Source organism: Fusarium odoratissimum, assembly GCF_000260195.1.
Source record: "Fusarium odoratissimum NRRL 54006 unplaced genomic scaffold supercont1.10, whole genome shotgun sequence".
Classification (NCBI taxonomy): domain Eukaryota; kingdom Fungi; phylum Ascomycota; class Sordariomycetes; order Hypocreales; family Nectriaceae; genus Fusarium; species Fusarium odoratissimum.
Window position 1 is genome coordinate 1102312 of NW_022158696.1, and position 23392 is coordinate 1125703.

Below are 23392 nucleotides of genomic sequence, written 5' to 3' on the forward strand. Positions count from 1 at the left end.
CAGATGCAACTATGCAATGCAACCAATTTATTTTGCCCGGGCTGCAAGGTACAGTACACGAAGCCAGGATCAGGGCCGGGACCAGGGGCACAAGAAAACAGCCAGGGGCTTTGTCAGCCCGAACGAGAATCAACATCAAAAACTAAAACCACGATAGATGCGATGTGCTGCAAGAGGCGTGATGTGATGTGATACCGCCGTGGGGAGATCATCGCTGGACGTCATACTGCCAATCTTTTGATCAATTCGAACGAGCTCTTGAACTCTACACTTCTGTACCTGTGTCCAGTTGAAAGCAATGCTCCGCCCATGATCAACCGACCCGACTCAAACTTTCGCACGCTCTCTTCCCATTAACGCTCTCCTCTCCCCTCTCCCATCTCGCCTTCGCCCTTCCCGCCCATAAATACTAATACTAATGCTAGGCTAACGTAGGTACACCCGTAAACTCTACTTTAGCCCATCCCAGCGCCTCTACCACTTAGTCTTGGGTGGCTTCGGGCGTCCAGAGCATCACCACTTGCCGTCTGAGAAGAGTCATGTCAGTCATGACTCTTCACTTGCGCTCAATCGCCAACCCATGGAGAGTGTCGTTTATTTCCTTAAATGTGATTTCAAATATATATATAAACATATCACTCGTTCGATCAATTAACATTTGCAACACAGAAAGATCGTCCTCTTTAAATTCCCATTTGGAACAGACAAAGGGGGGTCAATCATCTGTCAATGACACGAGAATCTTTCTCAATGGAATGCTCCCTCATAGCCCCGTGCATTCCTCCCACTGTCGCACTCAAATCGCCCTCCTCCAAGTAGCAACCCGACCCAACGGTCTCGTTGCTGCGCCAGAGTGAATTCGTAGTCCTCTCTTTCTTACTCTCATGACCCTGATTCTGGCCCTGTTCATCAATATCTTACTACTAATCTCAGGGAAGACCAACCTTGATTTTTGTCCCTGTGTCTTGCCCGTTTCTCTGGTACCCGTTGCTAGCTTGTCCGTTGCTCCATTGACTTGACTTTGGCCATCTCCACGCCTTGCCAGGTCTCGTTCGCTTACCGGCCGAGTCCCTTGTTGCTCGTCTTGAACTTTGTTTTGCTGCCTCTGACTGGCTCAGGCCTCTCGCCTCTCTTCTCACTATCGCTCAAAGACTCCTCAGGCTCCGGGTCTGGCTCCTTCTTTTCATTCCCTCCGTTGCCATTCTTTTGGCTCTCACCTCATTCATGCCATCAACCTTCACTTCCACTTCGACATCTTCGTCGTCTTCCGTAACTCTCTCTGCCAGCCCTAGGTGACTCGCTTGGCTGACCACGCCTCCATTGCATCCTCACCCATCAGCTTCAACTACTATTGCAGAACAACAGTCCAGTATCCCAATGGCCTCTTGGACCTTGCCCTATCGGGTTGAAGCTGTCGACCGCGACCCAGGCTTCTACTGGCAGGATATCGACAATGGACCTAACGATGGATCAAACGACTTCTTTGGTCAGTTTCTCAACTTTGATGGTGAAATCCCATCTTCTATGGCCGATCCACACGGTCACAACCCATCAATGCCGGCCCTAGCCAATGGACTTATCCTCGACCATCCTACCGAGTCCACTGCATCTGCCTCGTCAGGCGTTTCAACAACTGAAGATGAGTTCGATTTCTTCTCCTGCAGTTCTCAGGTCGACGCGACAATCCCCTCTCAGCCAGCCTCATCCGCTGTCGCAAGTGCATCGCATGAGGTCGATCCTCGAAGCCTCGCACTTGCGAGTGCCGTTGGACTGACGGACGAGAAGCCTCCCCTGGTGCCTCGAGTTTCCATGTCAGACCCAGAACTGCCCCGAGTTGATGGCATTTCATTACACTCTTCACCTGGAAAGCGGGTGCCTATTTCACAACCATCATCCCCAACCCCACCCAACACAATGGCCAGGAAACCCAACAAATTCGTTGAGGCACTCTCATCCACGATTCGTAAAGCCAGTAAACTTCGCAAACCCAAGAAGCTCGTTGCCATGGACCGCCCAGGCTCTCCGACCATGGACAATCCTCCTCGGGCCTTGCGACTGCAGCATCACGAATATGGCAACGGTAATGACGCATTCCCCCCATCACCGACATGCGGGCCGGATAGCACCAACTTTGTTCATGGGTTTTGTGACGATCCCTTTAGTGAAATTCCTCAGCCGCCTCCGAACAACTCTCTCCGCTTTTTCAGCACCAACGGAATCCACACACCAGCAGAATCCCCAGGAGTCAAGACTGAACCTGGCCTTTACCATCCCGACATGGCAGGGCAAGTTCCTCAGTCATCTTGGCAGCATCAACAACACCCGCACTCACACCCTCATCCACACCAGCATCCCCATCCCCATCCACATCCACATCCACATCCACATCCACAGGCCCATGTTCATCCTCACCCACACCAGCAACCTGTTACTGTTGTGGGTACAGCACCCGAGACATGGCCGGGGCAAGAGTATATGGCTCAAAATCCTCATCAAAGCGGGTGGTGGGATCTAAATCTTTTAAACCAGAATGGCGAATATGTTGTAGCCGATCCGCAACAGCAGAAAAACGCCAGCCTCAACCTTGCCATGCATGCCCAGCATGCGGAGTTGCCGTACGAGTATCAGGTTCACGATCCCAATTCGGCTGGCCTCATGATCCATATGCCACAACCACGAAACGCCTCGGCTCCCAGTCACGACCTTTCGTTGAACACCCAGACTTACCTCCCCCCACCGCCTATCCCTCCAACATCAGAACGCCATCGTCCGCCACGAGCCCCGTCTTCTGGAGCACGACACTTGTCATGCTCTCCAATTCGTAAGACACGCCAGCCGTCCATTCCACCCACGCCCGCCACAGCACACTCGCGCCACAGCTCCAATGGGTCTGTCGCATCAGCTCGCAGCGCCTCGGGTCGAGGTATAGTACCGGGGACTCCCACGGCAATGCGCAAGCAACGACGATCTCGAGATGCAAGCGGCAGCAGTGGAGGCGGCAGCGAGATCGGGTTCGTCAATTTTACTCCCAGCGACGGCGGTCTCCTAATGACAGGTGTTGCGCCGAGCGGCAGTTCGAAGACCAAGGCGCGAAGAGAGCGTGAGGCGATGGAACGGAGGCGACGATTGAGCGAGGCGGCCATGAAAGCGGTGCAAGCAGCAGGTGGTGATGTCGACAAGCTGATGGAACAGGGTTTTGCATTTTAACCCCTCAAATTCAATCCAAATCGGGTCTATTTGATTTTTGGTTCCTGGTTCCTGCATGAGACCACGTATGTGGCTGTCGGGACTTGCCGCAGCGTTTTTCACATGCGACTTCACATTTTATGTCATCAATAAAGATTTGATGATGCAGAGGTGAAAGAAAGGTGAGGGGAAGAATACGAGTTGACATGGGAGGACTAAGAAATCAAGTGGCAGGTGTTGGTGTTGGTGCTGGCGGTGAGACAATCCCAATTTGCATCGGAGCTAAAGGAAGGGGTGGGCGTTGAAAGGGAAAAGGGAAAGGGGGTATGGAGGGAGCTTTACCTCTACGAGGTTAACAAACATTTATCACGACAACAAACGACATCAATCGCCAACTGCGACAGGCACTGACCTTTTCATTATCATAACTCGACGACGGTGTTTCTCAATAATCTTCTATCTCTCTTTTTTCCACTATCTTACCTTTATCTCAAGCCTTTGCGCAATTTTTTGGCGGACTCGAATCGAACACAAGAGATCATCACTCAGCCTCATCAGTCCATCAACTATATTATATCTATCTACCTAGGTCTTCCCTTTGGCAAAATTCCCGTCAGCAAGTCTTGCGACTTTGAAAGCCTACTAGTCCAGAGACGTTCGTGGTCTCACAAAACTCCATTTCTTGAATTTCTTTTTTTATTTTTATTTTGCGTCCTTGTTTGCTTGCTTATATATACCATTCGTCATGTACCAATAGTCATACTACAAGACTTAGAGTAGTCTTGTTTTGCCTCTTCCTCACTGTATCTTAAAGCCTCTCGTTTGAACGCAAAGCCTTGCTGTTCCGCTCAGATATGGAATAATCATTGTATTTGTACGGATGGTTGGGGAGGCTGGGTATTTGGTGTTTCCCTCTTCAACGTCCGAGGTGTTACATGGAAGTGTGGATGAGAATTCAAGGCTTTCAATCACTACGATGGCTGGTTTTGCATCGTCCATACCGAGTACTGAGCTTAGATACATTGGATACAAGCTCCATGGACAATTACTTCTCCGTTAGCCACGGAAGTTCCAGTCACTGGAAAGACCTTTTTCATTAGATAAATAAAGTAACGCACCTTTCATGGATTGTGTTTGCACTTGAACCTCAAGCTGGCCTAAGGAGGCTATTTCAGGCGACTGTCATTCACCTGGAAAACAATCCGGCTATTGGAATTTTTTGTTTTTAATTTGGGTACAAGTAATGGGAAGTCAAGCTCCCCACTGCCACATCTTCTAAGCTGTGGCGTACTCTCTCGGATATCGAACGTGAACTGGTGCCTGAGCTATCCCAATCCAGTGAAAAAAGTGCATCCCTCATTCCTTCCCGATACTGTTTATATATACAAAGCAAATACTCGTAAGAGCACTAGGGTTTCGATAATCGCCAACGCCAGGTCTCATCGCAGACGCCGTCGTCATGCTTTCGACAAACCATCCAAAAAGAAATTTGAGTACGACGAAACAAACAAGGAAAAAGAAAACACGGTCTTGGCGTGGTCAGTGTCGATTAACGGCTTAATTCGAGAGCTAACTCTCATCGTCCACAGCAGAAAATTCGATGTGTTGATGTTGTTAGGCCGGCTCGTTTTTGACAAAATGTCGTCAAATCCGAAGCCTTCGCTGATGATAGAGCTCTCAGATGTAAGCTTTTCATGAGATAAATGGATAGAGCCTCGGTTACATCAGTTAGTGCTCGTAACCAGCACCACGCTGCCAAGGGCTAAAGAGGGGTCAGCATGTGCATCACTCTACTCGTCAAGCGTGAAAGCTTACCTGGCATTGTTCTGTGATCTGTAACCACCTGGGCTACTGTCGCCTGCCGACCGTTGTTGAGAGAGATTGGATGTCGACTGTTGGTATGGGTTTGGTGACGCATTGCGGAACGGGCTTGCTGGTCGTTGCCCGTCAGCAGGGAAAAGTGGCATGGCGGGGTTCACAGGAGACCGGGGAGGAACATCGCCCCGTTGAAACGATGTTTGGGACTGGTTGTTCATCTCCGCCCGCCTTCTCAAGCTCTCAGAAGACACCGAGTCCTCCTCATCGAGATCGAGGTGCTTGTTGCTATAACCAGCCTTGTCACCTCGGGCAGTAGCGGCAAGAGCATCAAGCTCGGTTGTGGCGTTGACCTGGGTTTGAGACTTCATGAACGACGCACGATCGTCGGCCATGAACTGGTATCGTGCATCAGGGTTCTTGCGGAAGAAGACCAAGGCCGTTGAGACGATAAGCATGAGAAGAAGAATAAGTGCGAACGCAGCATTCAAAACGAACAACACGACACCAACGACACCAACGACAATCTTAGGCAGCCCAAACACATTAGAAAAGATGAGGAGAAAGATGGCGTTAATGAAGTTGATAGCAGCAATAGCGATGTTGAACGAGTTGGTGGGTTTATCCATCCAGGGTCGAAGAACCGAGGCGGCAATTAAGAAACCGACCTCAATGATGATAAACCCAACTGCCTGTGCCACATCGTTTTTCTGAGCCAATGCAACAAACATGGCCTTGACCACAGTGTAGACAAGGACGGGAACAATGAAGTAGTAAGCAGAAGCTCGGAATTGAACGTAGAGGAAACCCCACTTGTTGAGGGCCTGGGGATCCGAGAAGAGGATGTAGGCTGGGTTTCGGTGCATGGCAACAGAACGGCGAGCGATGCGGATAACCTTGCTGGCGCCCCAAGCGAGTGTGAAGGTCATTCCCAAGAGGAAGAAGACAGCGAGAACGACTTCAGCAGGCGAATCCTGTTGAGTGAATTCCCACAAACAAAGGATGACCATCTGAGGGAAGCCGATGAGCGTCAGACGGAAGAGGATGCCCTTTAGGACAGTCATCCAACCGTTTCGGAATTCCAAAAATTTGTCTGGGGCCATCCACTTCTGACGAACGCACAGTTCGCATACACCCTTGAAGGCAGCAATAGCCAGACATGTGATAACCACGAAGATGCAAAAGAAAGTGAGGCCGGTCATGAACAGATTGGTGGTTTCAATCCTAGACTTGAAAGCAACTCGCTGAATACCGTACACGATGTAAGTGCCATCCTCGGTTTGGATATTGGCGCGCTTGGCGAGTGCCCCAGCAGCATGACCGATGGGCTCCGTGATACTTCGAGGCATCATGGCGGCACTACGTTTGAAGAGATCGATACTGGTGGAAGCAGCCTGCAAACTTCGCTTCTGAACCTCGACCGACACTTGGCGAACATTGTACAAAATAGACTCGGGTGTGCCGCCAGTTGCTCGTTGGTACCACGTAAAAATGTCCTGCATGAAGCCAACGCGGATGATTCCCATTGACCACTGGAAATCCTGAGTCCAAGAGGAAACGATTGGGGGGAGTCCGACGCTGGTGAGACCAAGAATGGCCTGTGCCTGGAAATAGCCAAACAAGGAAAGCGAGTTAGAAGCGACATGAGCAGCAGTGTTGGCGTGACCGACCCCGGAAACAACGGCAGAAGAAATCAGACCAAGGCCGGCAATGATGGCAGTAGCCCACTTGACACCTTTGAGATCAACCGTTTTTCCGTTGGAAAAATCAGCTTCGACACATGCGACGCTTTCACCAGTGCTGGACATATTGACATAAACACGGACGGTAGCGTCGAGATCGGGAACACTGTAGGCGATTCCAGGTACTTGTTTGAGATTTTCTTTGCCGACTGGCAAGTTGAACTTGAATGGAATTTTTCCAGAAACCATGGGACAGAGACCAGCGAGATTGATTGTACAAGGGTCTACGGTCTGTTGAAGGAACTGGTAGCCGTATGCCGAGAGTCGAATGTCGAAGATAACCTTGCCCTGGATGGATGACGTTGCCACAGCCTTGACAAAGGCAGAGCCGTTGTTTGGTGTCAGGGCAACGTTGAAGAGCGTAGCTTTGAAACCATTATCCTTCTGGCAACTGTTGAGCGAGTTGGAGTAAAGAATCTTCTCTCCAGAAACGGGTGAGGCCAGGGCTGCCACTGAGGCGAGGACCGCCAGTGGTTTCATAATACAAGACCACATCGTGACCACGTATCCTAGTGATGATGATCGAATTCCTTGTCGATCGAGTCGTTTCGTTCGGGCGAAAGTTGGTTGTCGTCGTTTCAAGTCCAGGGTTGTTGACAGTGTACTTCCAATCCTTCCAATGGTCCAAGATTACTGGTATGAGTCAAAGCAAAGCCCACGGCGGAGGTGGTCGACAAAGTATCGACAATGGCGACGAATTATGGCCTTCAAAAGACGTGGCTTTCTTCCGGACTGACTTTGGATAGATGGATAGCGAGAGTGAAGCCGCGGCAATTGGCGTAGAATTAGGAACGGAATAAGGCGATAATAAAGAAAGAAGTAAAGTTAATTAGCGAAAGACCGAGGCGAGAAATCGTCTCCGCGACGAGGCGTGGCTGAAAGTGACAGCGTTTGGTCGTCTCGTCGTCGTCGATATGGGTTGGTTTTTCCCGTTGTCGCGGATGATGAATGAAATGGATTTGTTGTGTGGGGGAAGACGAGAGGGAAAAGGAAGACCAGCGGCAACAGCCAAGGGAAGGAGTGAGATGGAAGGGAGGGAGAGAGGGATCAGGAACCTGGGTAGCAATGGCAGCGGCAGCAGGAAGCAGGTACGGCCTGGCCTGGTCGGCGCTCGTAATAGCGGCAAGTACCTAGCGAGTAAATTGATACGTACGCGGTACAATCGAAGGGGGACAGGGGGGCGGGTGGTCCTTCACGAGTGCGGTGAAGCGGGGCCTGGAGGGACAGATTTGGTTTAGTTTGGTCTTGGGTCCTGCGTGTGATGCGTGTGATAGGGGAGTCTTTTGTACGGAGACAAACGGCCTTTGTCTCTGAAGAGCCAGTTCATCTGATGAGGGTTTCGTTTACTTTACTGACAGCAATAGTGAAAGTGGTTTGGCAATGCTCAGACGTCGCAAGGGCGAAGATGAAGGCCAGAAATAATAGGTTTTGTCGTATTCACATTCGTTGCGTCGTATTCAACCACCACACACGGAGTACCAATGCTAGCACGTCTCAGACGCAGGCCCCCTAGGTCAAGAATCTGGAGGCTGTGCAGGTACTTGGAATGTAGGCCAAGCGCTGAGCCAAGTGAAAGTCAACAACACGGATGCATGCGCGGGTATGGGGTGACGATCTCGTATCGACTCTAACAGTATATACTTTGTGGGTACACACCTCGTTCCCCATCAGCAACAAGGCCTTACCCCTGGAAGACGAGGTCCAAATTTGTCTATTCACTGCGTGTATAAAGTGATATGTTGTACGTACCGAGAACGGATGTTTCGGGCTGGCTAAAACGTCGATTGAATGAAATGTGAGTAACAAGAGACCCATTGTTGCCGTAGATCTTGATTGCGTTGTCACTACAAACGCAATCAACAGAAGTTGGCAATCAAGAGGCTAGCAGGGCTGGTTAGTTGCTGTAGTATCTGTAGAGGCGGCATCACGCTGCATAAGATAAACAAGGTCAGCAGGCGTTACTTGGTGATTCGATGCATGATCCACGATTTGGGCATTGAAAAACATCAGCGTTTCCGGTTTTGTGCCATAACATGCAGTAGTGTAGCTAATCTTTATGTCAACGACTCTGAAAGGTCGCTTGGTTGGTCTGTAGCAGGCTTGCCAACAGAGCCGTCAAGGGCCAAGACCTGGGCGATTTCCCATGCCCTCAGAAGAATACGAACAATAAATGTTGTAACAATAAGGTAAGCCAAAATTGTCATGATACGGATGCCACCTCCGGTAACCATGAGCCAGCTCGCATTGTTACAGGATGGGTTTAATTAGCTGAGGCTTGCACAGCCTCAGGGCCTCCTTACAGGCAGTCTCTGTAACTTTGCCGATGCCCGAAGGGGTGGCCCTTACTCCAAAGCCTTGCGCATCCTACTTCGTTCTCTTCAGGTGTGCCAATTCAGGTCTCAGGCCTTTCAAGGCGCACCGATTTCAGAAAAGCACAGTGACAGCAATGGTGGGCGAATTGTGATAGTCAGGCGTGAAGAGGCTGTGTACTCAAGTGATGTCGCGTCCTGTCTTGGTTGTTCTTGGGCTAATATCGTGTTTTTCTTGGAAACAGTACTTTCGGCATCTCCGTCTGTCTACAGAAAAAATCTTGCATGACTGTAAGGCACTCACTATTACGAGTGGGGGAATGTGGTAAATATCTGTACTGAGACAGTTAATTTTTGCCCCTACCAGAGTCATGCGCCCATCTGACCTCGTCTGAAGAAATGTCGAAATCAAGCTCAGCTTTTGAGTTATCGATAGACTTTGATGGAACCAATCTCAATGATGATGCCAAGACTCGCGTTCTTCTGTCACCAGCAAATCGTCTAAAACTCCGCTTCACATAGAGTAAGCTCATTGGCAGATGAGATTGGCGGCCAGCATCCTTAAAAGGAACACCACGCAAATGAAGGACGAGCAACGCTCCTGTTAATTGTCTACCTAGCTTGGGTCGACTTCTCTATATTCGGAGAATATCCGACCAGAATTATCAGATGGATCTCAAACTCGACAACGATGCCGTGACTCCCATTCTATTTTCAGCCCAATAACAACAATTGAGTTTCGACAGTCAACGTCCACCGTTCCCACACCGTCGTAGTCAGATTCCACAGAGGAAATTCTGCTCATCAAACCCAGAATCGTCTACTCTCTTTCCCTATTGGATATCTCACATTCCAGATCTCCGACCCCTCACAGCCCCGATATTCAGGGGTACGCATTCCAGAGGCCAATAGCAGAACGCCTTCAATGATGTGCTACTGTAATAAACGCCTTCACACATGGACAGAGAGATTGAGATTAAAGAGAAGGGGATCCATTACGCGTGGAAAGGCCGGCATAATCCACTGGGGAATGTCACAGGTCTTGTTACTGGACAGGCGATACATTTCTCAAACATAAGCGTCAAAAACTACTAATATGGAGCATGGACGCGTCAACTCGAAACCTTCTGATACGAAGATAGCAAGTATGATCGACGGGTTTATCTCCTCAAAAATTCATGCCCGGCACGTGTTAGACCAAAGAGCATCACACTAAACGAGAATATGAATCGTAACCATTCCGGTTCATCTTCATCCGAGTCTCATTACATGTTTCGCTCGTCGCATTCCTAACAAAAGCCATGCCTTTGTCTTGATGCTTCTGTTTCGAGAGATCCTTAAACTCCAGCGACGTAGGCCTCAGATAAGAAATGGATAAAGCAGAACCATAGAATTCATCGCCAATGCCCAACGTCTAATTTACCAAACTCCAGCCTTGAGCCGTCCAAATGCTGTGCATGCCTGCCGAACTATGGCCATACACAGATCTGGTTCCATAATCATAGCATATATTGCGCGTTCTACAGCACATCCCACTGTGCATTCCACGGATTGTTCATCGTCGTATAGTCGACACCATGTTTGTATGAACTAGTCAGTTCCTCCTGGTCCACTCCGCAGTGTGTCTGTCCATCTCTTCCGGTAAACCATCCTAGTCCATACGTCTTACCGTCATCAAGTTTCTTCGCCATCTCTGTGTTATTTAGCTTCGACGTTCCCACAAAGTTGTACAGCATCTTGCTCTGGTGGATAAAAGCCAGAATTGACGCAATAGTGTTGGGCTGACGCGGCAGGAAAGGATGGCGTCGGCGGAAGAACACCATGTTTGAGACAACAAACATGTAGATCAGTATAAATAATGTGGCGCCGAGGGTGATATAGAATGAGCGTATCGTCTCCTGTCCAGAGTTGAGTATTTCACCATCCTCCTTGTCGTCTTTCCACTTCCCTTTGTTGTATTTATTTATTCCATATCCTGTGATAAAGTCTTGCCCATCCACCGTTGCAAGGCTGGTTACAAGGATCGTCAGGAATTCAGCCATGACACTACCGAACCCAACAAGAAATACTAGAAAGTGGCCGTTCAAGAGCGCTCGCAGTGGCATATAAGCAAACGGCAGTGCGGTGTAATCAAGGGTAAGAACCTTTGAGTGCGCATGTCGCTTTGAAAGGATATAGTAAGGCTCCATCATACGAACGGATGTCTCCATCGCGCCCCAGCATAGCTTGAGGATGACGGCCAACGCTGTGACGACCCAGGCAGCCTTGTCTGTGACGATCTGGGCGGGAGTGAAGAGAAAGGTTGGGATCAATGCTGCAAAGAGGATCAACCCGATGATGAAAGGGATACATCCCATTGGACGTAGCATCAGGGGATGCGGGTGCTCCGAGAGATGGGCGCCGTCATCCTGTTCGCTGTCCGTTTCCACCTTTGTGCTTGTGCCATCGTAAGGTGCAAGCGAAGAATTTCTCAGCATGTATCGACGACGCTTCAACTTTTGGTGGATGTCTTTATGCTTGGCTGTGTCCATATCTTTGAAGTCCATCAGGACATGGCTCACTACAGCCATGCTAGCAAGACCAGCAATGCCTCTGACATCGGAGAGTAGGCCTGATCGTCGAGTTTGTAAAACATATAGTAAGCCGCATCCCATGGCTGCACATAACACCAAAGTAACCGTCAAAAGTCGCGACCAGACCGAGGCCACAAAGATCTCCTTCATGTCACTGGGATTTTCCATACGCTCCTTGCGGCTCGGTGTGAGTATGATCGACGCAGCTGCACAGGTTGGTACGAGGGAAACGGCAAGTGTTGAGGCGAAAGAAGACAAAGCCACCGCATAGTGGCCAAGCTTGATTGCTCGAAAAGGTCGCCAGAAGCTGTAGCTTGTGACATAGTCGGCATTGATTGACTTGGAAGCCAGAGCACCCTGCTGTCTGGATAGCTGGTAGAAAGCCTCCAGGCGGCGGACTTCGAAGTCCGTAAACTGCCAGAACACGCCGAAAGTAACCGCAACTACTGTCGGTAAGAATTTGATTGCAAAATAGACAAAGGCGTCTATATCTTTGGGTGACCGGAATTTTACTATAGGCTTTTTGTGAAATCGTTGAAAAAGATATTCCTGCGCAATAGCCAACCCGACCGATATTGTAATCAGCAATGTGAGGTAGGGCCATCGCATTGTTGGAGGCTTCCAATTCGGTTGAGGGTAGAATATTTCCGTCTTGCCCTCCTTAGTCGGGAAAGTTGATCGGCGGAAATCATTAGACGCAACCGTGCTGAGTCCCTCGATGCTACTCAGGTCGGCGCCTGGTCCCTCCTCTAATATCACCTCAATGACTTCTCCTTTCCGATTAGCTTCGTCCTGTCCTCTTTGTCGGATCGTCTCAAATCGGCCAAGATGCGCAGGCGGCTTGCGGCGCGAAAAGGACCGAGACAGACTCCTCTGAACAGATGGGGTCGACGACAGAAGTTCGGCATCGCGCATCTTGACGTCCGCGTGAAACCCTTGGCCCAAGCCTCCTGTCAACATCCCGCTAGCCTCTTGCGCCTGAAGCTTCTTCACGAAAACCTCATCGTGCGAGGTCATTGGCCCTAGCGCGGCGCTCAAGTCGAAGCCAGGAGACACATCATCCTCATCCTCCTTTATCGGATCATAGCGGCCAGAGTGGCCCATGGGCGCTGCACCACCGAGCAATGACAGATCGTATGCTTCGTCTTCAGTGCTTTCCTCTGGAATGGTTCTTCCGAGAGATGAGCCGTATGCACGCTTGGCTCTAGATGGAAACCGTGAAGGAGGAGGCCCAGCTGCAGACACAGGCGCATACGATCCCCCCGCTCCATTGTAGCCAAATGATGCGGACCATCCAGACCCAGCAGCGTACGAATGTCCGTCATATTCCTGTTGGGGGGGGCTCGAGTTTCCTGCATAGGAGTCGAGAGACACCATAGATTCGCGGCCATGAAGCTGAGGGTACGAGTTATCGTCGGAATATATCGTCATGGCAGAGACGCGATGGCTCAGATGTGGTTGTCTTGTTGCGGGCCTTTGCGATGCGGTTGCAGAGCCAACAGGTTGATATGGCTCGTAAGTTCGAAAGGGCTCTTCAGCCCGGTCATCTTGGTATGCCATATTGCGCGGCTCTTGTCATTATTGAGTATTGTTTGTTACTTTAGACAATGGTTCTCAGCCCGGGGTAACAGTTCCAAGAGTAAGCTATGGTGCGGATCGATCGCTCGCGGTATGGTGGGCGGGGCACGACGCGCAAAAAGAGGGATGGCCGATCAGGCAACGAAGGATTTGACGATGCTGATAGTTTGTCGGTTATCGAGAGGGAATGAGCGATAGATAAACGAGAACTACGCAAGGCAGAAGGGATGAGAAGAGAGGATATATGGAATGGACAAGCCTCCCCCTTGCTGGGCAGCTTCAGCCGTTCAGCCATGAACGGTAATGAACGTCCCATTAACTTAGGTTCCATTAGTACCTAATCCATGGTTACCTACCTTAGATGGGTCAAACTAACGCTGGCTAGGGACGCCTTAGGCTTCCCCATCCAGCCTCTGAGGGGCATGGTTGGGATCAGGCGGATCATTAACCTCTATAAGGCTGGGGCTGGACCTGTTTTCTGGGTCTTTCCCCCACGAAAGACCATGCGAGATCTCATATTTTGTCCAACTGCCGTAATAACCCTCTTCGACCTCTGTCTCATGTGCTGTAACACAACACGATAATTAAGTAGTGTTATTTCTTGAGTTGCTTATTGACCCTTACTTAAGCGCTTCAGAAGTGGCTATCTTATATGAGCCCATGGAGGCAAAAGCAGTCCTTCGTACCTTAGTAGTTTTCCGTTCTTCGACCTAACATTAGATGCATAGCTGCACTCTCTCTTGGATTCGGTTCGATCCAAATCCTTGCGGTAATCATCTATCCAATCAACACCTACCATAGGCGGCCTCCGCCCTTGGCTCTCCTAAACAATCCTACTGCCTTTATCGCACAAATCCGGATACTGTGTCCAAGACATCGAGGTGTCATTCAACTTCAGCTTCAAGCCTCAGAGGCGCAACAAGGTTGAGTCTAGCTAAACAGCCTTGTCATCAGCTCCCGGAAATTTCCACGATACTTGTGTTCTTCTTGGCAAAGCTGAGAGGGTCCCTTTCCTCCCCCTCTTGTCTGTGCTTAAGCACTGAGGGCAGGGGGGAGAAGGAGGATGAGGTTTTTCACGCTCAATGTACAGCAGATGTTGCGCAGCTGAGTTGCTTTGTCGTCAATGCTGTAATGCAACCCTGCACAATGTATCTTTTTGTGAATCCGCTCTCCCACTGTTGCGGTACCTGTCTTACTCACGGCATGTTACCTCTGTCGCATTCGTTCACAAGCCAGGCTTGGCTTTTGGGTCCTTTCCCCTCGTAGTGAGCTGACCGATGCCAGCCACTAGAAGTGTATGCATGACCAGTTGTCTTGAATGGTGGGTTGTCTGCAGACCCTTGGTTTATCAACGACGCTTATCTGGGTATGGTATAAATAGAACAGATCCGACCAATCACTGTATGTTCCATGTAGGTCCCGTACTGCCAGTCTTTGCGCAATGGTATCTGTAACGGGCTCTGGCGTCGACACCTCCTCCGGTTAAGCCCCTCAACCTCAGCAAAGAACAACAACACAACACACTTCACTCAGCAGCACTCTTCCGTCGATTTGGGGGAATCCTGGCATGCGGTTTGTGATTATCGATCTATCAACTAACTATTGTACAAAGGGCGCTTTTTTTTTTTTTTTTTTTTTTTTTTTTGCAGGTCTGGACAACCCTAAGACTTGTTTCGCGGAAATTAAGGCATACATGTCGGGTATATACACATACCCTATATGCTCATTCTGCGATTTGGTATCAAAACAGTTACATGGACAGTTCTCTTCTCCTGTACGGAGCTTAGTAAACACTGTCACATGAACGTGAGGTTTGTTATGAACTGACTTCGCATGTAAGTATCGCGCATGACTTTGTGCACCGAATACAGTGCGCTACACCGGTGCAAGACTCATATTGTCTGCCTGTTGATGTGTGTGGTGGGCACATTTGAATGTAAATTTGAATGTAATATTCAAATGTCACAACGAATTTACAGTATCTCACCAGAAGAGCAGATAATTTATCCTTGAAAGATGAGACTATGCTTCAAGGAAATTGTATCTGGAAAAAAGAGAATGCCTATCGAAGTTGACGTAGATACTCATGCTGGCTTAGACCGATTCCAAAGTTGAACAGGGCGAGCTACACGGTAAATCAACTTGATCTAAAATAAGAATTTATATTTAGAAAACGAGAATTTGATACGTTCCCAAGAGCCCCGTCCTCAATTATAAGTTTGTGGTGAGTACTGAACCTGCCCATATGTCTTTGATCCCAAAACTTCCAGTCTATGCAAAACAAAAATCAATACGCTTCTATTGCTATGCGAACAGAACCAGTAAGAAATGCGGTCATGTATCCCATGCTCACATTTAGAACATGAGGTACGCTGACATTAATACAGCTAGCAAAGCTGTCATAGACGCAGCTTGATATGTATGTGGAGCTAGGCTCGTGGTACCGCAACAACTGTCACGGTCATATGTCACGTTATTCATCTGCGCAGCAACCTCAAAGACAGAGCCAGGGAAACCACCGTAATTGTAATAGTCCACGTTGAGAATATTGGGAGCCCGACCCCAGTCAGAGCGGCAGTTGTTGGCCGCAACACCCAGGCTGCCATAACCCGTGACGTTATTAGTCTCGTTGAGTAGTGCCACAGCGGGGACTAGAATTTCGGCACCAAAGACGTTGAACTCGGCGTTGAGGTTGTGGTTCATGAGGTACAGGCGGTTCTTCGCTGATTTCTCGCTCAGGTCGGGAGGTCGCTGGACAGTGCAGGGAAAGTCGCGATCCAGGGGATCAAAAGGAGTCTCCCACATCTGAGTGAACTCATCGAGAAGCCAGGGGTACTTCTTCTGGTCCGACACGTAGTCGATGAACATGATGACTCGCTTGCCACGAATGATCAGGTCTTCCAGAGTGGGCCAGTCTTCAAGGGCCATCGGGAGGTAAGGCGCTTGGTAGACATACTTCAAAATGCCGGTCTCTCTGATGTACGGTACGTAAAGATCGGGGTGGGAGTAGTTTCCATTTCCAAGAAGAATCGTGACAACATCGTATGGGTGGTCGTCAACCCACTTTCGTACTCTGGTTAGCCAGTCGGTGATGGGACCCGCGTCAAGAAGATCACAGGTCGAATGGCAAAAGTGTGGCACTGATGAGTTGCTAGGGAACTGGATCTGGGCCTGAAGGAAGCGAATGCCATCATTAAGTTGTGTCTCAACCTCAAGCTCCTGGTTAGAACCAGAGTTACCCGGTCTTACGAAGGGTGAGTTGTGGCAGCCAACCATCGTGATATTGCCGTACTTGCGCTTGCAAAGCTCGACATAATTGTTACAGGGCTGTGTGTTTGTAGGCTTTGCTTTCGTGGTGGCAGTCGAGGTACCATTCGCTGTGGCGGTTCCTGTGCCAGTCTCTGTCAGGTTGCTGGTAATGGTAGTGCTATCTGTGGCATCTGTGGGGAAAAGGCCTGTGAGGGTGCTCGTGAGTTCGTCCGATTCGGTGTCGCTGGAGCCCTGCAGTGTGATCTTAGAGGCGTAGGAAGAATATGCGCCTGTGGGAGGACCGGTTTGTCGTGTAATTTTCTGTGTTCGTGTGCCTCCAATGAAAGTGAGGTCTGAAGACGCTGATAAATCGACTGTCTGGGCTGCTACATGACTGGAAGTCAAAGCCAGAGCCGCGAGTACTGAGCTCCAGAGCGTCATGACGGGAATCTGATCCTGAAAGAATTTGTGACAGGAGAGAATATCTCTGGTAGGGCGCAGGATAAGTTGAAAGGGCGATAGGAGGGAGCTCGCTAGTCGCAACAAGCTTTACAACTGGAGCTCAAGGTCCACCTATTGCAGCCGGGCCCGCGTCGATTTAAAGTGGTATAAGATCAAGGGAGTTCTTGTAGGCAAAGCAGGCCGAAGAAAAAGAAGAAACAAAAGTGAGTTGTGCTCTTGATGAGGTAGAACAAGATCTAACCTAGTGCGATCTGCGACGACTTGCGCAGTCCTGCCTTTGATCCCTGCTTGAGAAACACCAGACCAGTACCAAGAGAGCCCACTTTTGCGAACAACGACAGATCGGCGAGATGAGGTGGGTATGATACGTATGTAGCAAGAGAAACCTCAAGTAGTCACTGTAGAGACCAGTAGAAGGATGTGATACGTGCGGCGGTTGGGAAACCTTCCTTTTTGCACTGCCTTGCTTGGCTTTCTAGTCAAGAGTACCTATCCCAAACTTAGACGAGATTACGAATAAAAAGAGATGAAAATGAAGGACCCAAGGAAAAAGGAGAACGACTGTGTGATAGTTGCTTTGTCGCGACTTGGCATGAGAGCAAAAAAATTAAAAAAATACTGAACAAATTGGCTTCGGTTAGTAGGTTGTTAGTGCTTTATTTGATGATGCGGCCTCACCCGCTGTGACATAATGACATGTGTCTATGAATAAACAGTTAGTCCTCACTCTCTTTGCGGCTCAACATTGGCCAATTGACACTGTCAATTCCTGCCGTTATTACCGCTAAAATAGACGCAGAAGTCATGTTGAGTTTCTGACTGTTTCCGTGGCGCTAAGAGAGTGTCAAATACCCGAAAATCCGAGCGTAATCGTTACCACAGCGCTTGTTGTTCACGAAATTTTGCTGGATGGTGTTGAAACGCGTCATCATATTGGGCCGCAGCTAAGACCCAGCCGGTAACGCGGCACATCACTTCCTCTTCTTCACCTGAGGCTCGGTAGTTTGGGGCTAGAGTAGAAATGGATTGGATTGGATACCAGAAAACAAAAGCGAAAGCCAAGCACCAATAACCTATGATAGTGGCATGGCGCCTCATGTTTTTCTTGCAAGTCGTAAATCCAAGAAGTTTTCTTGGGCGCCTATTCGAAATGTTTCCATTCCTTTTGACCTGCTACTCAATATGTACTATACTTAGGCCTTTACCAACTGCGTGTGTCATAATACGGGCGGCTGTCGAGGTTCTTCATCCAGCTTCAATAGACAGATAGAGATCTATTCGCTCAGCTTTCCCAGGTTCTGATGCCCCTTACCCACGGACCCCATAAGCCTTCCCTTTGCCGCTGCATTGTCGCTCCCCAGGGGGGCTGTATTGCAGGGGACATTCCACCAAAAGCACATAAGCTCTCCACTGATGGAGGTCGTCTATCCCTTTTAGGTCAAGGTTTCGGAAGGGCCCACGACCCTTTTGGCGCCTCTTCGATCATGGATTGCATGGATCCATGTCGTCTGGCAAGATCCTTGGAATTGGGATTTTCCCTTCATCATGACGATTGCTCCACTATCTCTGTGAAAGCGGTCGCTCCTTGCTCGCTCCTCCAAGTACCTTACAGCTGGCGTTGATCATTTGGCTGGCCCACTTCGCAACGCATTTCTCTACTGCACCTTCTTCATTATCCTGTCGCTACCTTTCTTTTGTTCTCTGGATTGCGAAGCCTTTCGTAACCCCATTTGTTTCTTATGTTCTGTTTGTGGATCGTGTTGACATTCAACCGCACACCACTCCGCGACTATCCTTTCCTTTCGTCTTTCTTGTTCTGTTCATTATTTGTTTCATCACTGGTATTTTGCAGCACAGCACGCAATTAGAAGGCATCACCAACAAACGAAAGAGCCCTTTGGTAGCTCACTCCGATACCGCAGTGCCCAGGTACGATGGCGAACGTGCATAGGCGAAACACAGCTTTCGCTGCTAGCACGCTATACTTTCTGTCGATACCCTTCTTGATTCTCGTCATAATCGGTAATACCCATATCAATTCGACATTGAACGACATATACTTCTTTAAGCTTGACGTTTCTCAAGTTATACCAATCTCGGTCGATAATTCGAAACTGCTTAATTCTGTCGCTCGGAGTTTAGGTCTGCATGATTTCTACCAGGTTGGACTATGGAACTTTTGCGAAGGTTACAATGATGAGTATGTTTCCAAGTATCTCATGTAGCATACGATAGCTAACAGCACAACTCAGGGGCGTTACCTACTGCTCTAACCCTAAACAGTGGTACTGGTTCAACCCTGTCGAGATTCTTGTCAGCGAACTACTCGCCGGAGCCCAGATTGCACTCCCTGCTGAGGCCGTCACCGTCCTCAACTTGCTCAAGATAGGCTCTAGAATCATGTATGGATGTTTCATGGCCGGCATATGCATCGACTTTGTCCTTATTCCGCTAAGCCTCCTCGTTATTCGCACCCGTTGGTGGAGTTTGGTTATAACAGTTCTTGCGTTCTGTACAGCGATTCTTATTTCGCTCGCAGCTATCATTGCAACTGTCATAAGTGTTGCTGCTAAGGTCGCACTCACGGCGCAGGATCAACTCAATATCAAGGCAAACATTGGCATCAAGATGTTTGTCTTCATGTGGTTGGCTGCTATCTTCACCGATGTGGCATTCCTGCTACATGCTGCCATGGGTTGCTGTTGTAGACCTAATAGGGATAAGCCGCAGGGTCCCCAAGAAGAGATGAGGGCAGCGCATCCAAACCTTCGTCATCGAAGAGGGCATAGGTCTTCATCACATTCGTCATAGGACGCTATGTGGATCTAACTTCAACTTCGAGGCCCTGCTGATGAACAAATTTGGTATGGAAAGAACACCTTCGGCCCAGACTTCCAAGATGGTCGAGAAACTAGACGCCTTGAAGTTCTGGGACCCAAGACATGAAATCAAAAGCCTGCGCGATAACCAGGATTGCGCGCTTATTTAGACTGTTTGGTTCATTGCATTACACAGAGCAGGGAACAATTGCATAAAGCATACTCAATTTAGGTGTTTTTCGACTTGAGTACAAGGGATGCATAGTACATAGGATTTCACGGTATAGACGGGCGAGCAAGGTCAGGGGATAGGCCTTCCAAAATGACTGCGTTGGGTTGTTTCCCTCGCAGACGACATTCTTCCACGGCGCTGAGGCTCAAATAATAGAATATATATTGAAGAAAACTTAGCGTCATAATAATCTTTTCTGTATCCAACTAAGCCTTTTATCATGTGAGGATCTCCATTTAAATACTTGATGGTCTCATTAGAGTGCCTCAGAGAACTGCTGACACTATCTTGAGCCCGAGACACTCAGCCTCCTACAACCTGGCAAACAACTCATGAACTTTGTACGTCACCTAAAATGCCACGAGATTTCAAGTCATCATGATGATTATATTTCAGCACAAAGATTGACAAACACAAGATCATGTCTCGTGCACCTGATAATGAATTAATGATACGATCATTGAAAGAACAGTTCTTTACTTCTTGTATGTTCTGCTAGCACACTTACTCATGCAAGAATCACCACTAGCCTCACAAAACCAGAAGAAAGTCTATTGTGACTGTCACGCCGTTGGCCAATATTTCAGTCTTGATGGTCGTGATCTTGTCATACGCGGTCTAAGCAGCACTATACGACATGCTCAAAGCTCGAGCTCGTATCGACATCCTTGAAAGGGGTGTCGATGGCATTCACTTCAGAATACTTCTTGCCCACTTTCGTAGAGAAATTCACACCCACAAGATCAAACTTGTTCAAGAACCCGATTCTTTGGCAGAGAAGATACTGGGGCGAGAGGCGACTATTGGAGAAGCACTCTCGAGGCACTGCGCACAAAATGAGAACGAAAGACGTCATTCAAACCATTGCAAGAACGGTCAATGAAGGGACATAGGAGGGATGCACGACCTGAGCCTATGACTCTGTACAAGACTGGCAGGCAATGACAAATTGAAGCTCCAGGACAACCAAGAGCTTACCATGCACAAGATGATGCATTACGGCCACTACCATCATCCTAGCGAGGGCACATGGGGTGACAAGATACCTAGGAATATTGAAGAAACGACTCTCGAGATCAATGGGAGAATTGGCCAACCAGAAGTGGTATTATAGAGAAGGCATACTTATCACTTGTCCTACACTCCATGATAGGCCCAGGATACGCAGAAAGAAACATGAATACAGAGTTATGGAAGAGGAATAGAACCAGGCATTAGAGCAATAGTGACAAATGGTAAATTGAGCTCAAGACATGTCCTTCAAAGTTGAGAAATTCGAACAAAAAGAGGAAGAGATAATCAGGGGCAGAAGACGAAATCGGGGGGTAGGAGACCCTCATCAATTGGTGTTTGACCACAGCCAGTCATTCTTTGATTAACTATCTAATGAATCTAAAGTAATACGCCGCGTCTTCATCTACCGTAACCCTTGCGAGCAGCATTGTTGCCCAACTACCAATGAATATGTCGCGTCCAGTGATGAGACGATGAACTATGGCTGCTTGTCAGAATAATAAGCTCATACTCGTGACCATAGGTTATGGCCGTGTTAACATGCCCGTTTCTGAACGATCGAATTAGGCAGTTGGTGTGATGCCGGTCATAAGGTCCTCATCCTCTATTAGAGAATCGAAGCCCACTCCAGGATCTGCAGGGTCCTTATCTGCCCGCTTCTGCTCCCTAACAGCGTGTTTCACGTACTCCTTGCTATTGCCCAGCCGTTCGTTGGCTGCCTTGTACTGGTTACCAAGACTTTCGATGTTATGGTAACGCTGGGCAATCTGCTGGGCAAACTTTGCCTCTGTCATCGCCTCATTATCGTCGTGGAAGTGCAGATAGAGCTCCACGCCATTGTTGCCCGGCTGTAGCTCGCCTTTTAGTAGGCCGGAATCAATCATATCTCGAACTAAGCGTGTGGTAGCATCGTCGTCTGCGAGGATTTCGCCTGTCTCGGCACTGAGTGTCGAGAGACGCACTTGGGAAATGGACACCCGTGCATAAATGTCGCGGAGGTTGATGATTTGCCACTTTGGGTACGCCGCCACTACCTCTGCAATCAACGATGAGGTACCGTCTTCCTCCCAGACCTGCCGGTTGGCCTCGATGTCCGCTTTGAGCTGCGCTGCATTCGTGGTTGTGAACTGAGTGGTGATATTCTTGTATGGCGTTCCTAGTGTGGAAAAGGTATTCTTGGCTATCGTGGCAGTGTATGGTGGAATACTAGGCTCTTTTCCATCCTTAAGTAGCCCGACCAGCAGCCACCTCTTGTACGCTTCATCCATGACCTTGCTGACGCCTTTGTCTTTTGATGGGTGTGTAATGACGCGCTCGAGAGCTCGGTAGGCTTTGGTCCAGTCTCGTCGTGACATGTAGCATTGCGCCGCAAGGTGATTATACTCCAAGACGGCAGAGCTCTTCACATCCCCAGTAAGACCTGTGTCAACTGAAATGAAGGAAGCGGGATGCAGACTACTATCACACAAGAGTTTGGCGTCCTTCTGGCCCGCCATGCCAGGGTAGAACGTAAGATCGCAATCGAGAACCTTAAGAGCGGGCCCAATCCAGGATGTTGAATAAGCGATCTTGATCATTGTAAGATGGGTAGATGTGAACATGCTTCCCGTGGGATCGAGTCGCAGTATAGCAGCAGCCAAAGCCTCTACAGTAACACTTGTCTAGTTGCAGGATAGTTAGCGCCTTGCGATGTCATGGAGGGGTGGCGCGTACAGTAAACAGCGTGCCGGCTGCGATGTATTCAAGAAGCCTTCGGAATTCAGAGCCCACATATCGTATCTGGAGAGGGTTGAAGTTGAGAAGGAATCGGAGGATCTCGTCTAAGAGTGTGCTTCGTTCGCTACCAGGTGCGGGGTTCAATGTTTGTAGTGAGAGAAGGAGGATGGCTTGAAATGTGATAGAGTCGATCGAGGGGTCAATATTCTGGGAGCGTTAGCTAGAATTAACAAAGATACTGTGAGATTTACTTGTAGGATTTGGCTAGCATTGGCACTGATGACTTCCCGTTGGTTCGCAAACAGCGACGTCACAGCTGCGACATGGTCCCGAATAGCAGTATCATACTTCTTGACGGAATGAGCGGCGGCCTGAGTTGGCGTGAAGGCAGCTAAAACGGCCGCAACGGTGTCCATTATCAGCTGGGCTCTGAATACTCAGGTTGATTCTCAATGTAGTGGCTGGTTATGTGAAGTGTGGAGTTTGAGTTGATGAAACTGTTACACTGATCATCTCCCTATCATGCTCGTCAAAAACTCAAAGTGATGACGAAGAAACTTGTATTGTAAGCTCCCGGTCCGTATTGAGGTACGAAGAATCAGATGATATGAAGTTTGTTGTTGCTCTCCAAGCTCACAGGCAACACTCATGAGCACAGCTCTAGCATTGGAGGGGTGGTGACGTTGTAGGTCCGGGA

The 23392-nt window shown here is 49.0% G+C and overlaps 6 protein-coding genes across 10 annotated transcripts; 2 read left to right on the plus strand and 4 right to left on the minus strand.

Moving 5' to 3' along the window:
- Window positions 1–62: 62 nt before the first annotated feature.
- On the minus strand, window positions 63–8131 carry FOIG_07288 (uncharacterized protein). Of its 2 annotated transcripts, XM_031206784.1 has the most exons (3): window positions 5002–8117; window positions 4305–4948; window positions 63–4234 (listed from the first exon to the last, which is right to left on the minus strand). In XM_031206784.1, the coding sequence occupies exons 1-2, from the start codon at window positions 7236–7238 to the stop codon at window positions 4915–4917; spliced, it is 2271 nt and encodes a 756-aa protein (XP_031063903.1). In that variant the 5' UTR covers window positions 7239–8117; the 3' UTR covers window positions 63–4234; window positions 4305–4914. The 2 variants fall into 2 exon arrangements, with proteins under 2 accessions (XP_031063903.1, XP_031063902.1); XM_031206783.1 differs by having other exon boundaries at window positions 63–4948; window positions 5002–8131.
- FOIG_07289 (uncharacterized protein) lies at window positions 796–4336 on the plus strand. Its single transcript, XM_031206785.1, has one exon. The coding sequence runs from the start codon at window positions 1378–1380 to the stop codon at window positions 3205–3207; it is 1830 nt and encodes a 609-aa protein (XP_031063904.1). The 5' UTR covers window positions 796–1377; the 3' UTR covers window positions 3208–4336.
- Window positions 8132–10146: 2015 nt separating the features above from the next.
- Window positions 10147–13742, minus strand: FOIG_07290 (uncharacterized protein). The gene has a single exon (XM_031206786.1). The coding sequence runs from the start codon at window positions 13183–13185 to the stop codon at window positions 10573–10575; it is 2613 nt and encodes an 870-aa protein (XP_031063905.1). The 5' UTR covers window positions 13186–13742; the 3' UTR covers window positions 10147–10572.
- Window positions 13743–15247: 1505 nt separating this feature from the next.
- FOIG_07291 (uncharacterized protein) lies at window positions 15248–17740 on the minus strand. Its single transcript, XM_031206787.1, has 2 exons — window positions 17593–17740; window positions 15248–17532 (listed from the first exon to the last, which is right to left on the minus strand). The coding sequence occupies exon 2, from the start codon at window positions 16891–16893 to the stop codon at window positions 15559–15561; it is 1335 nt and encodes a 444-aa protein (XP_031063906.1). The 5' UTR covers window positions 16894–17532; window positions 17593–17740; the 3' UTR covers window positions 15248–15558.
- Window positions 17741–18010: 270 nt separating this feature from the next.
- Window positions 18011–21374, plus strand: FOIG_07292 (uncharacterized protein). 4 transcript variants are annotated; one of them, XM_031206790.1, is made up of 4 exons: window positions 18011–19114; window positions 19167–20306; window positions 20384–20450; window positions 20509–21373. In XM_031206790.1, the coding sequence occupies exons 1-2, from the start codon at window positions 18849–18851 to the stop codon at window positions 19723–19725; spliced, it is 825 nt and encodes a 274-aa protein (XP_031063909.1). In that variant the 5' UTR covers window positions 18011–18848; the 3' UTR covers window positions 19726–20306; window positions 20384–20450; window positions 20509–21373. The 4 variants fall into 4 exon arrangements, with proteins under 4 accessions (XP_031063909.1, XP_031063910.1, XP_031063908.1 ...); XM_031206791.1 differs by lacking the exon at window positions 20384–20450 and having other exon boundaries at window positions 20512–21374; XM_031206789.1 differs by having other exon boundaries at window positions 19167–20450.
- Window positions 21265–23111, minus strand: FOIG_07293 (uncharacterized protein; the record flags this gene model as incomplete). Its single annotated transcript, XM_031206792.1, has 3 exons — window positions 21265–22640; window positions 22693–22902; window positions 22947–23111. The coding sequence occupies 3 exons, from the start codon at window positions 23109–23111 to the stop codon at window positions 21543–21545; spliced, it is 1473 nt and encodes a 490-aa protein (XP_031063911.1). The 3' UTR covers window positions 21265–21542.
- Window positions 23112–23392: the final 281 nt, after the last annotated feature.

Excerpts from the sequence above, each read along its gene's own strand:
- FOIG_07292 (XM_031206791.1), top strand. The coding sequence starts at position 18,849 with ATGGCGAACGTGCATAGGCGAAACACAGCTTTCGCTGCTAGCACGCTA. Across the intron at positions 19,115-19,166 it reads TGCGAAGGTTACAATGATGA|GGGCGTTACCTACTGCTCTA; the intron begins GTATGTTTCCAA and ends AGCACAACTCAG.
- FOIG_07290 (XM_031206786.1), bottom strand. The coding sequence starts at position 13,185 with ATGGCATACCAAGATGACCGGGCTGAAGAGCCCTTTCGAACTTACGAG.
- FOIG_07289 (XM_031206785.1), top strand. The coding sequence starts at position 1,378 with ATGGCCTCTTGGACCTTGCCCTATCGGGTTGAAGCTGTCGACCGCGAC.
- FOIG_07288 (XM_031206783.1), bottom strand. The coding sequence starts at position 7,238 with ATGTGGTCTTGTATTATGAAACCACTGGCGGTCCTCGCCTCAGTGGCA. Across the intron at positions 4,949-5,001 it reads AGATCACAGAACAATGCCAG|CCCTTGGCAGCGTGGTGCTG; the intron begins GTAAGCTTTCAC and ends ACCCCTCTTTAG.
- FOIG_07291 (XM_031206787.1), bottom strand. The coding sequence starts at position 16,893 with ATGACGCTCTGGAGCTCAGTACTCGCGGCTCTGGCTTTGACTTCCAGT.